This window comes from Adelges cooleyi, unplaced genomic scaffold, assembly GCF_023614345.1.
Source record: "Adelges cooleyi isolate 19-005CV unplaced genomic scaffold, UGA_ACOO_1.1 ACOO_flye_CR_arks_rails_tigmint_CR_PRNA_9, whole genome shotgun sequence".
NCBI classification, from domain to species: Eukaryota; Metazoa; Arthropoda; class Insecta; order Hemiptera; family Adelgidae; genus Adelges; species Adelges cooleyi.
Genome location: NW_026096579.1, coordinates 866871 through 882852, shown reverse-complemented (window position 1 = coordinate 882852; position 15982 = coordinate 866871). Strand labels below are relative to the sequence as shown.

General features: G+C 30.5%; 1 protein-coding gene, 1 long non-coding RNA gene and 1 other non-coding gene across 3 annotated transcripts; 2 read left to right on the top strand and 1 right to left on the bottom strand.

Annotated features, from left to right (window-relative positions):
- Positions 1-4881: 4881 nt before the first annotated feature.
- On the top strand, positions 4882-5000 carry LOC126847264 (5S ribosomal RNA). The gene has a single exon (XR_007687017.1). It is a non-coding gene; the product is annotated as a 5S ribosomal RNA (ribosomal RNA).
- Positions 5001-5240: 240 nt separating this feature from the next.
- Positions 5241-7801, bottom strand: LOC126847031 (uncharacterized). The gene is made up of 5 exons (XR_007686959.1): positions 7557-7801; positions 7203-7367; positions 6308-6423; positions 5936-6119; positions 5241-5797 (listed from the first exon to the last, which is right to left on the bottom strand). It is a non-coding gene; the product is annotated as an uncharacterized LOC126847031 (long non-coding RNA).
- A 102-nt stretch (positions 7802-7903) lies between these two features.
- Positions 7904-11079, top strand: LOC126847025 (zinc finger protein 271-like). The gene is made up of 4 exons (XM_050586990.1): positions 7904-8173; positions 9045-9134; positions 9371-9439; positions 10165-11079. The coding sequence occupies exons 2-4, from the start codon at positions 9046-9048 to the stop codon at positions 10688-10690; spliced, it is 684 nt and encodes a 227-aa protein (XP_050442947.1). The 5' UTR covers positions 7904-8173; position 9045; the 3' UTR covers positions 10691-11079.
- Positions 11080-15982: the final 4903 nt, after the last annotated feature.

Below are 15982 nucleotides of genomic sequence, written 5' to 3'. Positions count from 1 at the left end.
TACAGTGGGGCCGGGGCATAGTGGGGACGGAGAGGTCACAGTTCTACAGATTTTATTATAACTGAAAGTGATATCACTTCTAAATAAACGCTTCGATGCGAATCTGTGGATAGTATGTTCAAACCAGTTATAGTGGTTTAGAAGATATCGTGGGACCAGCAATAATGTACTTAAAATTTAATATTCAGTCGTGTGCAGGGTGGATACGATAAGGGTTGATCGTTTGTCTATAAAAATGTACTGTCACAGTTACCCATACATCGTAATTAACAATATAATGAAAATATTTCCATTACCTGTTGACTGTTGATTCACACACACATAGCAACCTAGAAACTGACTACGGCCAAAGTGTAAATTTACCCTATTATTGGGGTTTTCCTTAAAAAAAAAAAAAAAAATTTGACTACAGATTTTTGAGAAAATTGTATATGTTACAGTTCCATTTTAGATCTACCTTCGGTCTAATTTTCAGATCTAAATCTCTAAAACTTTGCTTGAAAAGTGAAAAAAAAAAAAAAATTCTATCCCTTCTCAGGGAAAGGGTTTATGATATTTTTTTGGTTTGTTAATGTTTATCGATAGTACTATGTTTGAAGAACAATTCATATAAATTTGGAACATTTTCGACTATTTTTAAAAAAGTTATAGAGCATCGTAATTTTAAGTTGAAAATGTGTAAATTTTTTGGTTTTTTTCTCGATTTTGATGGGGAAGGGTTGAATTTTTTAAATTTTTGGCTGAATAAAGTAACTTCCAGGTATGATTTCTGATCTACAGAGTTGCTACACGAAGAAATCGGCTCAGCGGTTTACGAGATATCATGGGTCCGGGCACAAAAAAAAAAAACACATCATTGTAAAAACATTACCTTCTCAGCTCCGCATCGAAGCTAAAAGTAACAAAACAAAGACACAAAAAAACATCTTTGTAAAACCAATACCATCTCTGCTATCGCATCGAAGCTAAAATCCGTTCAAGAAAAGAACGGGGATATTCGACCAAGACTGTTATTCTTAAATAGTCTTTTACTTAATATTCTTTTATTTATTTTTCCTAATTTAAACCAATTTATGTATACATTCATTGTTAATTATTAATACAGGGTTACAAATGCTTTCTTTATTACTACTACTCACTTACATATAATGCTTTTTTATTGTGCTGGTCTATACTGTGCAAGGTTTGGGTTGTACTGGTTTAAGCCTACTGCCTATAGGACTTGACGTCTGACCACTTCTGTTGTGGCTAACTATAGTATGGTAACTGTCAATATTATAAGTTAATCTGTTTTTAGTTATAAAACGTTAATACCCTTACCTATGGTATTAGCTGATAACAGACGCTACTAATGTACAGTTTATGAATCTTGCAAACTCCATCATACTCCAAACGTATACACCATATCAATAAAAATACAATTTAAAGAGTATGTTCGCCTTTACAATGATTCTATCGACATTTTTACATCTATTGTCTACAGATTTGCAAAGAAGAGTTTATTTAAAGGAGATTGTTATCACTTTCAGTTATACCCAATACATTCCTGAATACCTGTACCTGTAGCCTTATTAAATCCGACATGCTCGGTCACCACTATGCACCGACCCGTATGTGCTCGCTTTTAGTTAATTAATCCTGGTCGGGTTATAAATAATATGCGTTTAATGCACCTGTTAATGACGTAGTGTTTGCACAAGTATACACGCGCCGAGCTTTGAGAAAACCTATGGTTAAATTGCGAAAGTATTGTTGAAATTGAATTTTCAAATTAATACTATAGATATTAAAAATCAATAAATTGAGGAAAAATCGTGCAACAACGATATAGTTTCAACGTGTGGTGTTACCGATTGCTTTAAAAATTATTATTAAAAGTGTTAATTTATTAAAAAAAAAACTGATGTTTGAATAATCTATGAGACATTTTCGACGAAGACGTATAATATTATTATGCCGGAGTCGTCCGTTGCGAGGCAAACGGTTTTCGAGTATTTCGCGTCACACGAGCGGCACTAACTTTTGCAATCGAAAACCTGTGCGAAATCTTGAATCCAGACCGTGGACAATGCGTGGCCATTTAATGGCTTCGGTTCTAATCGCGTTTGTCGTTACAACCGTACGGAACGCCACCGGCGTCACGGCGACGCCGCCGACGGCGCCCATGATGTTGACCCCGGGGCAGCTCGACTTGGTGCTAGGCATCTGTCAACAGCGCCATTGGCCCGGTTTGTGGTTCGGCTCGGTCCGAAACGGCGCAGACTGGATCGATACAAGCTGGCTGGTCGGTTCGAATTGCGTACCCGGCGCGTGGAAGAAGCTGCACCAGATCCCGCAGATGTTGGGATGCCAGTACGGTTTGAAGTTCTATTGGTTCCTGTCGTTGGCCATCCATGCGATCGGCGAGTGTGACCGCGTGTCGTCGCTGAACGACGGCGACGGCGGCGACGATTGTTGGAACAAACTGACCGGGGCTCTGCCGGGAGCCTCGTACACAATGATGGAGGTGATGGGCTCGTTGGCGTACGCGCATTCTGCCATCGGCCGCGGTGCCGCCGACTCGGATGTGTTCTACCAGCATTTGTGGTCGATCCGGAAGTTCCTGTGCACCGTCGACTTGCCGGAAGACCGCGATTGCGCCGTGCACGAAATATACAACCTCATCGGTCTCTTGCTGGGCTTTATGGCTTCGTTCTGTCGGCCAGAGTGCCCGCTGTTGAACGTGGACGTCTTGAATGAGCGTCTAAGACGATTGCCCCGAGTCAGCAGCTACGATTTCTATGTGGACGCAATGAAATATTACACGGAAGACGTGAGCAAACATTTGCAACAAATAGGATTCCGCTATGACATGAGTACCGACCGAACTACCTTTGTTTATTCGTTTTAGGCATCACACTGTATTTATTTATTTTTTTTATCCAACAATTCGTGCCCGTACGATCGCGTTTATGTTTGCGTGTGCATTGCGATAGTCTCGGCGTCGTTACAAGCGGATTGTGTAATTCATAAGGATTTTATTTTATACACATAACCGCAGTGACCATAGTAACAGCAGTTAATAGATTCAATAAAAAAACCTTGCGATTATGCCATGTAAAATAACATAATGTATTATAGGTATTATAACTTGCATGATTATTTATAAAACTAACTATATTTTAATTAAATGATTTAATACAATTATATGTAATAAAAGTCGAATAATGTGTTATTTATTATATAATCTTTGTGTTCATTTTTATGAAATAAAGCCGAATTTCACCTGGTTCCGATGAGTCTATCGCGATAGACTATAATCATGTATGATAATATTTTTCCTTGGGTTTCAAGTTATGACAGTAGTGTTAGATTTTTGTTGTATAAACAATGTTTTGGTATAAAGAAATTCGTTATAATGTCGACAAAATTTGTACTATCACAAAGTAGGTACTCAGTTCGAACAAAATAATATTGTGTTGCTTAAGTTTTTTCTAGGCAAAGTATCCATACTTAAAAAAAACACTTGTTTAAATTAAACTTTAGAACAAATCAATTATATTTATTTATCCACGAATGAATATGTGTTATAATACATTAAATTGTTAATAGTATGCTTACACAAATGTTGAAGAAAATTAAGTATTACTTACTTAAAAAAAAACATGATTTTAGAGTGTTAAAATAAAAAAAAAACTAAATAAATATTATATATTATTATTCAACAGACGGTCAATAAATCTATAAGAAACACAACACATTAGGAGAATTTTTTATTTTTTTACAATGAGGATAAAACGAAAATAAGTTAAAAACACAATTACATATTTTATAAAATTGTAAGATACATCATGCAGGATTATTATCTTAAACATCAGCTGACACTTATGTAAATGCATTTTTAACATTAAATCTCAAAGCGGAATTGTATTAGGATAAAACCAAAATAACTAAAACTTGTGGTTTTAGCAAGACAATCATCGTTATAGTCGATTATTCTCTTATGATATGGTACTATATCTGAGAAAATCTATATTTGTTATTTGTATGTTATAAGTTATAAATGTTGTTACAATATTTTTTAATTATTGTTAACATTTACTGCTGATATATTATTATGCAGGTGTTCATTTTGCGCTAAAATTGAGCCTAAAACTAGAACACCTGGGGATACATTTCATTCGTCATATTATATGTACATAATATAGGTAATAAATTCTTGAAGTTTTCTCAGCGTAATTTGTACGTTTTAAATTGTTCCAAAATTACCCCTTAAACAAGTACTGTACAACTATATTACCTAGGTATATTAAACGTTATGTTTGATAATTTAATATAATAACGAGGAGAGCAGAAATGTGCCACAAATTACAAGTAATAACGCAGATGATTATTAAGTATTTGAGCAAACTTAAAACTGGTGCATTCATTCTTTAGACTAATAGATGTTGATCACATTCCATTTCGCGAAACTCATTAAGTATAGGTAAATGATTATGTAGTCAGAGACATAAAAAACAAATTTTTTTGTAAATATTTTGATGCTGAAGAAAAATGTTACATTATATTTTACTGAAGCTTAATCACGGTATAACATGTCATAGACGATTATAAATAATATTGTCACGGTTAATAGTGTCCAAAATTTATAACATATTCCATATTAAGTATTATTATATTTTCATCATTAGGTACATATGTCTACTAATAATGTATTATTACTAGTACATATTTTTTAAGTGTAAAATTTAATAATTGCCCAAATGACGCGATTGAATTTTTAATGTTTGTAAAAATTCAATTTTATATTATAACACAACACCTACCCATATTATCTTCAACTACTTCGTGCTTACTGATATAGTTTTGTATTTAAATTGGTGAAGCTAATCACTGTTCTCTGCCAACGACCATACCACGTTGAATACACCAGTTCTCGTCCGATCACTGAAGTTAAGCAACGTCGGGCGTAGTTAGTACTTGGATGGGTGACCGCTTGGGAACACTACGTGCCGTTGGCATCCTTTTTTTTTGCTTTTTCAATTCTTGTTTTCATTATTTTAATATTTTTTTAGTATACTAAACGTCGATACAATTATTGAAAAAGACATATAACGCTGATGATATAAATACATTTGTCAATTTTATTTCCTTTGCCGAATTCGGAAACTGGTTTCATAATAAAAGTAAAATTTGTATTTTTTTTTTTTTTTTTATAATTATTATTGAAATTATAAATATTATTTAATACAAAGGTGATTTGTAGGTTTAAAATATAGAATAATAAACATTAAAAATATTTATAATTAACTATCTCATATTGCACAATATGTAACCAATAAAATTGTCACGAGGTTTATATTTTTGTAAAACAAAAAATGTCTTATCTTAAACTGAATATAACATTGAAAATGTGAACATTGTTTGCCGACACCACACTTTTATATTTTCACACTGGTCTGCACGAGCTTATGTGACTTGAGGCTAAACTAGTAAATTCACGTTCGCTTACTTACAGTGCATTCAGTCACATTCATAGCAGCTGTATTTGTTTCTTCGAGTATGTTTGTTGATAGTAGTTTCTAGAATTTTGGCAATTGGCTTTTGTTCGCCTCTACTTGAAGTACAAGTGTGCGGTGTTGCAAAATGACACAAAATTTGCTGTTTAGTTATAAATGACTTTTGACACACATAGCAAACAAATGACTATATTTTGACCGTATCGTAGTTAGTCAACAGCAACTTCTGTCCCATACTGGAGTTTTCACACAATCAATATGCCTACTTTATTTGCTGTCCATTGCACTCTTTGTCAATACTAAAAACAATACACAAAAGTTGTGAAATAGTATAGAACACCAGATATTAAATAATTTTTCTAATAAAATATATAGTGCAATTAACATAAACTATTTCAAACATTGAAAAAAATATTTTAATTAATAAATTACATTACTTGTGCGAGTATTATCATATGTTTTCCACCAAAATTCATCCAGAAGTGTAGAACAACTGTTATCATATGATTTAGTAGTAGAAGTAGTTCGTCTTCTTCAAATTTTATATTTGCCTGTTAGTTACAATCAGCTTTTTCATAATTTCCAATTTTAATTTCTGACTCTTTCCACGTTTCATTAATACTACAAATAAAAAAAATACATAGTCAATAAAACTGACATCTAGCAAAATACAAAGCATTGATAACCTAAATTTTATATGTATATAAGTTAGATCATTTTTTAATTTAGCTTGTGTCTTTTTAAATGTATTTTTATTAAATAATTAGTACCACAATTATTTCAAACAAACTATATTTGAAAATCCCTACCGTTGGTCTATCAGTTGTTGTTTCCGAGCAGTTTGTTGTTCCTGCCTACGGTCGGTTTGCCTTCTTCTTCTTTCAGTCACAAGTCCCAGAGATCTCCTGCAAGGCATCGTGAAAATCTGTAATAGAAAAGCAAGTATAAGGCAAGCTCTTATTTTAAGAAGATCTGCAGGCTCGTGCAAATTACATCAAACCGTACAACAAATTGTTGCGAGTCATTTTACGTTAAGCTGAATAGATTATTTTATATGACGCATATTTATCCATAATTACATAAATACGTTATATTTTTTTATCGATTCACTCAAAGGAATCTAATTGAATTTAAAATTTTTCTTTTTTAGAAAATTCGCTTATGTCAAAATTTAGACAAAGTATCAATCTCTAATTTTGTATAAATGTATTTTTACGCTAGAACTGCTCAGGTTTTTAGAAAAAGTATTTTACCTGAGATATGTTTTACCCGCAAAAAAGTGGAATGACAATCTCAAGAGCACAAATGTTCAAGAATAATACTACTAGACTGGACATTATTGAATCTTTATCATTTAAGTATTAACCCATTGAATGATTCTTAATTTGTATTTAAAATTAATAAAAGATTAAATTCGTTTTAACAGTAAATTAGTTCAACAGTAAAAAACTAACATTTTTGGAGACTTTCCAACCATAACCAACTAAAATTAACTTAAGTATCTACCTAGTTAGCAAAATACATTTTGAATTTATTTTGTCAAAATTTTATTTTATCTAACTGAGAAGTGAACTATTCAAACTTAGTTTGAATATTCATACTTAGTTATTAAAAACTTTTTTCATCTGAGTTTATTGCATATTATATATATATATATTTTAAACTTTTCGTGATGTCAAGTTCATATTATTATGTGATTCTTACGTGAGATAAGCAAGTGTTCTTTTGAAAATGCATGACTGTATTTTGTCCGAAAATTAGTTAATTATTAGCACAGCTAGTGGCAAATTTTCTTTGATATCTAGCACAAGCTTATTTTTTTTACATTCATTTTGAATATTCCGGCTCGTAGTTGCCCTTAATATAACACTAAAATCAATACAATTTGTTTAATACAAGTTTTAGAAATGGTATAGAAAAAGTAATCAAATCAATAGTAAAGTATTGTTGTTCCTATTATCAGTTTTCATTTTTCATAAAAAAAACTGTGTCAACGATAAATGTTGAGCGTTTTAATTGTTAACTAAATTATACACTTCAAATACGAAACAGACTCACATTTGAATGCCAAATGCTGAACTTTAACATAGTTTAACGAACAGATACGTTTATCTCGTTGAATCAAATGACATCACATAAATCGTCAATTATTGCAATATTATGTACTGAATTTGTATTGAAAAACTGAAATTATAATATCACGATTAAAGATGGTTAATTAATGTCTTTTTTGATTTCCAAAATTCAGTTTGTGTAAGTTCTAACTTGCCAAGTCAAACGCATCGCCATGTTAGAAGAAAACTAAATATGATTAAAACTTAAATGTAATATTATTGTTATTGATCCGTTTTCGCAAGAGATAACACTGATAAGAGATAAATTTCATAAGATGTGTAAACAAAAAATATTGGCCATAATATTATTTTATTAAAAAATAAAAACCCATACTATTATATTGAATCGAAACACATTTTTGTTTGGAAACTGTTGTAAACAAACTAAATCGAATTTAATACCATTCAACGCGTTTTCTTTTGTTGACTTTAGATTTTACATTCAAGATTATCATTTGCACTGTTTTCACATCTAATCGTCTCATTCGACGACTTCTTTGAAAATTAAACAAAATTATTAAACTCGTTTACATAATCCAGTCAACACTCGACTCGTACAAGGTAACTAAATACCTATGACTATTTAATTATAATCCTTACTTTTTAAATGACGTGTTAGCAAATCGGTTACATAAGCGACGACCATTATCAATACAAATAGTTTTGACCGAGTTAAAAAACTACCAAGTTGACGACAATTCGTTTGTTTATGGACTAAAGTGCATGTTGTTACGGTTTTTTGTTAATTGTTTCAAATTAAGTTTAATACTTACAATATGTAGTTTATTCCAAGTAGAAACTTTGGGAATATATCAACAGCGATACTGCAAAAGGGCGTGCCTACATTCATAATAGTTTGCTATAAAAAAAAAAAGGTTTTTATGGCCTTAGCAGTACTTCAATCACTTACACCTTTCCTTTTTATTTTTTCATGAAGAGTTTTCAGTTTAATACAATTTTGTTGCGCTATTTTCACGTTAATTGTGCTGTTATAGGGATGGTGCATTATGTCGACGCTTATTAGGCAAAAGTATGTAAACGACATTATTGTAATTTTACAAGACAGCTATAATAAAAATACAGTACTTTTTCTGTTGGGAAATTATCTTAAGTTCTAATTTTTATATTAATCCGTTAATTTATCATATATTATTTCAACTGTCTTTTGTGCCTTACAACATTTGTTTACTACTGACAACAACTTCATACATGTTTAATGGCGTTTACGAGTTTTATAGGTAAAATAATCATAACAATATGGGTGTTGGCTTAATCGATAGAAAATCAAGGTGTTGACGCTAATAATTAAAAACACACGATTGGTCTAGAAAATGATTTTACTTATTTACTTTTTTTCAATTAATTATATTAAGCAATTTTATTTTATAGATCGTATATTAAGTAAAAATTAAATGGTTTACTTTTTTTTCAGCATGTCAGGTAAAAACATTCAAGATGAAAACATGAATTTTCTTAGAAATGGAATACAAAACATTGACATAAATTCAACAAATATTAATAAGTAAGTTGGGGTGGTTTTGAAAATATTTTAATATATCTCTTTTAGTCTGTCACTTATTACAGTATAAAACTACCATCTGTTCTTTTAAATGCCTTGCAATTTTGTACAATTATTGCGCTTTAGCGTTATTGTTATAATAAATGTATAAAACGTAAAAACTAAAAAAGTAATGGATTTTTTTGTATTGTTTTATTATTACTTAATTGTTATGATAATTATAGTATTTGTCGTTTCAGTCGTGATGACATTGAAACCATTAAAAGACAGATGCAAAGTATGCATATAGAAAACCATCTCAAACAAGAGTAAGTTTTTCTGTTTATTTTACCAAACTCCAAAACAACTTATTTTTAACAAAATTTGTGTAGAAAATATTTGGTTTTTTTTCTACCCGTTACGGTTTTGGGCATAGTTATGTTTTTTTTTTTTAATTTCTTATAGTTATGTTAAATAAAAATGTCCAAGAGGTCCAGGCGCTAGTGTCATTTAAGTCCCATTTTTTTGCCCTCATTCGGTATTTAATTATCATTAAAAAAATGTCTAAATATTTAAAAATAATATTTTGTTAAATAAAATAATAGGAAGCAAGTAGTTTTTTTTATTTTTCATAGCTCTAATTTTGTACACACTTTTTTAACATGGATATGTTTATGGGCTGGGGGTCATTTTGAAATACGGTGTTACGATTCGTTTATAGACATACAGATGTAATCGACATAAAGTTTATTTATGTAATATTGTGAAATAAAAGCACATAAAAAAAAAATTAAAAAAAGAGGCTATATTTTTATGAATTGTTTTAAGCCAGATATTAAACACTAAAATATTAGCCAGAAACTTGATATATTTTTAATATACTAGCCATCTTAGATACTAGAAATCGTTATGGTTTTACGGACCTGTAATGCTGAAACATATCCATGATTCAATGTTTTTCCGTGATTCGAAGAAAATAACTAGGTTTTTCATCAGTTGTTACCTACTTTAAGAATATTACAAACAAACAATATATTATTGTACATTTTATCAGGTTCAAATGTTTGGAGACGACTTCTTTGGCGGCGTCTACACAATTTGCGGAACCAAATGTTAAGAACAGTTGTCTGTTGGCAAGTAGTGCTGAAGGACTTCATAATACAGACGAAAACCCATACAGTTTAATAAAATCATTCAAGATTACTATAAAAAAGCCGCATCACCGTGCAAAACATTATTACTTTGGCTACGATGATAACACCGACATTGAGATGAATAAATATAACTGCTTTGCGAAGTACAAGTGCGGGTATTGCAATAGTAAATTCTTTAAGCGATATCATCTAGTCAAACACATCGAAATGGCGCACAATAAAAATGGTAAGAAATCTTGCGATTTATGTCGTAAACAGTTCACCGGCTACAAAGATCTGATCAAGCATAAGAAACGCCATTGGGAAAACAAATACAAATGCGACATTTGTAAAAAACGTTTTGTGCATTCAAAAGATTTCAGGAATCATAAAAAATCACACGACTTAAATTTTCATAGATTTAACAAAATTTCAAAGTCAATTTAACTTATAACTATACTTTTAACTTGTACTGTCCCTCTAAAAATTTTTTTTTATTAGATTGTCATGTGTGTGTATATTTCTTTATTACTTTAATTAAGAGTAAGACTTCTATTTAATTTTAAATTTACGCTTGTAAATCGCATTTTCATCAATACTTTACGACATAATATTTAGGAAAACTGACATTTTTTTATTTGTAAGGTGTTCTATATACAAATCTAAGTTTGTATTAATCGTTGTAAATATTACTAAGTCTTTAAATTTGGGTTTCTTATATAATAATATAATATATTATATTGTATTCATTATCGAGTGTATTTATCTAGCTTTTATTAATGTGAATTTAAAACTAAAATTTGATCTCTCCTATTTTTACCATAAAACAAAAAACAGTAACTAAGTAAAATAATTTATACTATTAAGATTAAATTATTGCGTTTGTATTCCTATAACACATAGTTAATAGTTTGCTTTAAATATTGTAGTCAATTTTACTTGAATTTTTTTGAATATACGTAATTGTAAAAATGATTTGTGTATAATTAACACATTATTATAATAATAGTAATACCACCTTTAGTTTCATCAGAAACAAAATATATACATTGCAAAAGTTATCATAAATGGTTTAGCTTGGCACTTTACGAAATACATAGCTTATTGTTTGTGGTCGGTGTGTTTGTAATTAGCGCAACAACAAATTATAAGTAAATTAAAATAACATAAAGTAATACTATTTAAATTTCATGTTTCAACAAACTAAGTACTAACATGATCGTACATGTTTAAAAAATTACTAACGACAAAATTTTAATTAAAAAAAAAAAACAAATTAGTAATTACCAATAATATTACACCGCAGACTATATTTTTGTTACTCTATTAATTTTCTGAACTGAAAACATTCAGTTCAATTTAAACCGTCATTATTCGTACACCATGTATATAAATTCTAACCCCTTTATCATCTCTTACAGTCTCTATTAATGCCCTTTCTACATTGCCTTATTGTAAATCCTATTAATATTTATTATTCCTTAAGGTGTGTAAATTACTAAGACGCCCCTGCCACACATTGCAGTGAATGAAGACGGATAACATTGGAGAAAGTGGCGTGTTTCTTGTCAAATTCAAATAATATAATTTTGTTATGTTTGATTTCAAGATTATAGTAAAGACCATTGCTATACCTAAGTATAAAGAACTTGGTTTAACTATAGATTACACCTGGGCGTTATTTAAAATATTTTTAGACCGATTTTTTCGTGTAGCATAACTGCAAAATAGAAATCAGATATGAAATGTACCTTATAGAGACAAATATTTAAAAACTTAACACCGTTCCCTTCAAATTTGAGAAAAACTGTTTTCTTGAGTAAGGTCTTATTAGTTCTGAGGGCTATTTAAATAAAACACAAAAGCATATTTAATACAAACATGTGCATGAACACGTCCCTTTTTTTTTATATAAGTATAATGACCTATAAAAACAAATGAATTAGATAACATGATTAAAACATTTACAATGACCAAACAAATTAAACGTGTATTAACTTAAGTATATAAAGCAATTAATTATAGTTTTCCAAATACAAAGTAGTTATCATTGTGTTGAATATCGGCCAATGGCATTCCTAAGAGGGTTAATCATCTATCCTTTTTGAGCCTATCCTCAACCAGAGTTGGACAAAATGTAAATAATACAATAAAAAATAATATGTAATTTGACGACTATAGGATAATAATATTTAAGTGTAACGGATTGTTGCCCATTCGTTAAAATGAAGACAAAATCATAATGTACAAACGATAATGTATGACTTGAAATTGTTTGATTACCTTTTTGAATTTATATTTATTTAAAATAAACTGCTGGTACTTCAGGATATCGTTGAAAACCAATAAACGCTTGATGCTTATCTGTGAGCAATGCATCTCTCATTAATAGTTTCTTACTGTGCTGGTGTATACTGTGCTTGGTTTGGACTGCAGTACTAGTTTGAACTTGGTAACCGCAGATTCGCATCTTAGCGTCTATTTGAAAGTGATTTAATCACTTTATTTTATAATAACAGCTTTGTCCCCGCTAAGCGCCCTGGCCCCACTGTACTAGCTGTTTTTTTTCTTATTCATAAGGTGAATTATGTAGAATATGCGTTATAGCAGTTAAAATATTTTTTGTCATCAAATTTTTTTTTTTAAAAACAACAAATTTTGCAAAAAAACCAGTTTTCCTCCATAAAAAACGAAGGGCTGAGGTTTGGTAAAATTTTGCTTTAAGGCTATCGTCCGGAACGAATGTCAAATAAATGTTTTTACAATTTTTAAAAATTATATCTTGCTAATTTTTTGTAAAATTATAGCACAATTAATATAAACACATTTTATCATTTATATTTTTTTTGGCTTGTACGCGTTTTTTTAGTAGGTTGCTTAGAAGGTAGATACATTTTACAAATATTTATTAAGATGTTTTTTAGCTTCGATGCGGAGCTTTAAGACGGTGTTGTTCAACGACGTCTTTTTACATATTTTTTCAAGTTTTTTTTTATTTACTTGTCTGAACTTATTCGGGTTTTTCACGTAGCAAGCCTGTAATTTGGAAATCGTACCTAGAAGGCCAAAAATTAAAAAAAGCTCCCCTTCTTCAAAATCGTAAAAAATACCTAAGAGTTATCACATTTTGAATCTTAAAATTACGGTTCGCTATAACTTTTTTAAAATAACCACCGAATTGGTGTCAAATATGTATGGACCATTATTTTTGTTATTGAAATGATTTAACATACTTGTAGTTTGATTTCAGCTATAAAATCTTAAAATTGGGCTTAACTAGTTTGAGAAAAAAATGTTCAATGTGTGGTTATTGAAATTGGAGTATGAGATGATTTATTGATTAGCGCATGCTTGACAAATATTCTGTATAGATATTGAAACGTCTAAGTTAAAAGTAGAAAAACGTTAATTTTTGGGTATTTTCGATTTTGGTGGTTGGTAACACTCAAATCAATAAATACAAAATTTGAATATTCTTTGTAAGCTTGTTCTTTTTTTTGGTCAACGTTAAAAAATATTATAGAAAAACATAGTATGAACAACAAATACACGTTTAAGATTTATTTGATATAAAATCTGTTCAGGGAAATTTGTGTTTTGACTATTTACTTAAAATATGGCAAAAGTTACCATAACCTTATCGATTTATTATTTGAAATTTACACATGTTAAGCAAAATTAAATCAGCTTTCTGAAAAAAACATTAGCAAAGTTTTCAAAATGTAGGAAACGCGAAAGAATCAACTTTTTACACAATAAACTCAATTTGAATGATTTTCTGTTTTACTCGAAAAAAAAAATCGATATTTTTTCAGAAAGCTGACATTATTTTGCTTAAGAAACTGATTTTTAATATCATTTTTCTGTTGATGACCGTTGATTATATGAAAAAAATTATAAAAAATAATAAGTGTCAAAAAAAAAAAAAACTGAAAATACATTTTACGACAATGGCCAAAATAATCTAAAACATTTTGAAAACATTCTTTTCAAATAAAAAAAAACCGCGATGGGGCTAACTCCAATCGTTTATTTGTACTTGGTGTTTTGATCCGTTTATCACTTTCAGTTAAAAAAATTCCTTTGACCAGTGAACTCCACCTTCCTCTTTAATACGATGCCCCCCCCCCTTTATGCCCCGACCGTACTATAGTGGCTTTTTTTCTGTACTTTTTTGACTTTCAACAACAATATTTTTTCTATACACCTGCGACGGCTGACAAAACAAACAAAAAAATACAGGTCTTGATAGATTAACGGTATAAAAATCTATATTCACTGGGAAAATTGTGAAATCTAGTCGTTAAATTTTTCTATAAAAACCATAATAAAAGTTGTGCTCAACGTTGAAGATATTTTGCTTAAAACACGAAATGCTGGCTTAAGGCAAACCCAATATAATTGGGTTTTTTCGTTCCTTTGAAAATGTACACGCGAGAAAGGTAAACAACTAATGCGCAAACATAAACCAACTGCTGTGCGTGGACCATTTATTGTCATAGATATTCTGTAAACGTTACAAGCCAAGCCGACGATCCAAAACGCTTAAGTGTTTCTTGAGCTACCTACTGCAAGTAGGTTCAACGTCAGTAAAACATTAACATGATGATTAGTCATTTCAGTGTATAATCTATTGTGTGTTTCCGGCGCTCATTGCATATTGTCAACGATTGACGATTTAGATTTAGATGGACTAAAACGAATTTTTCGAGTAACTTCATATCGTTAACAAGGGGATTGGTCTACGCCAATATCCCTGCAGTTTTAACGCATTTTGAAAGATTGCGGGGCAAGGATCGAAAAGTGTTGGTTAGCGATTTTAATAACAATCGATACCGGGAACGTCGTCGGCAATTGCCGCAATAGAGGCTTCGGGTTGCTTCGTAGAGGATGCGGAATTCGAGATTTCCGGTATAAAAACGGTTTTGCCGAATAATAGAAACCCAGCAGAAATGTACGGCACCAATTTCAATCCACGGTATGATATCGAAATACATTATAAAAAGCTAGTACAAATGCAGAACTCAAACAACTTCCCGGCAAGTAGAACGATGTAGTCGAGATACTTATCGAACTGGCGGAGTGAAAATAATAGATTCTAAAATAAGAACAAATAAGCTTTTCTCGAAAAATCAGTACAATTTCCGTTGTTTTTATTTGGACACATTCTAGTTAATATTATATCAAAGTGTTTGACTATAGTAAAATTTGAATATTTTATTTTGATAATTTTTCAATAATTATATTGCTGTTATATTTTAGCACGTCCGTAATTAAAACGAAAATTGTTGAAACCGTCCGTGAGCAGCCGCAAGATAAGATAAGAATAGGTATGCTGCAGATTCGCGATGAAGAACATTTGAACGACTTTGTACGTGAACACAGAGTACAAGTAAGTATAAAGTATTGATATACTGTAGCAGATCGAGCACGTCTATAAACACAGAACGGAAATGATTTTAAACGTTTCCTAGTAATATTATACACATTCCGTTTTTACCAGAAACAATGAAAAACCAAACGCATTTCCATTTTTAACAATTTATGTACGTTTTTTCAGCCCAGTGGGATTCGTGTACAAGAAAATAACCAGGTATGCCACCTGTTATTATTTTTTCTTAAAACGTTTTCAAAATAATCTTAACAACGGTTGGCTAACGGTACGTCTTAAAGAATTTAGATCATTCACACCCTTTTAAATCACTTACCTACTCTAATCTATCTTTACTGGCATTTCAA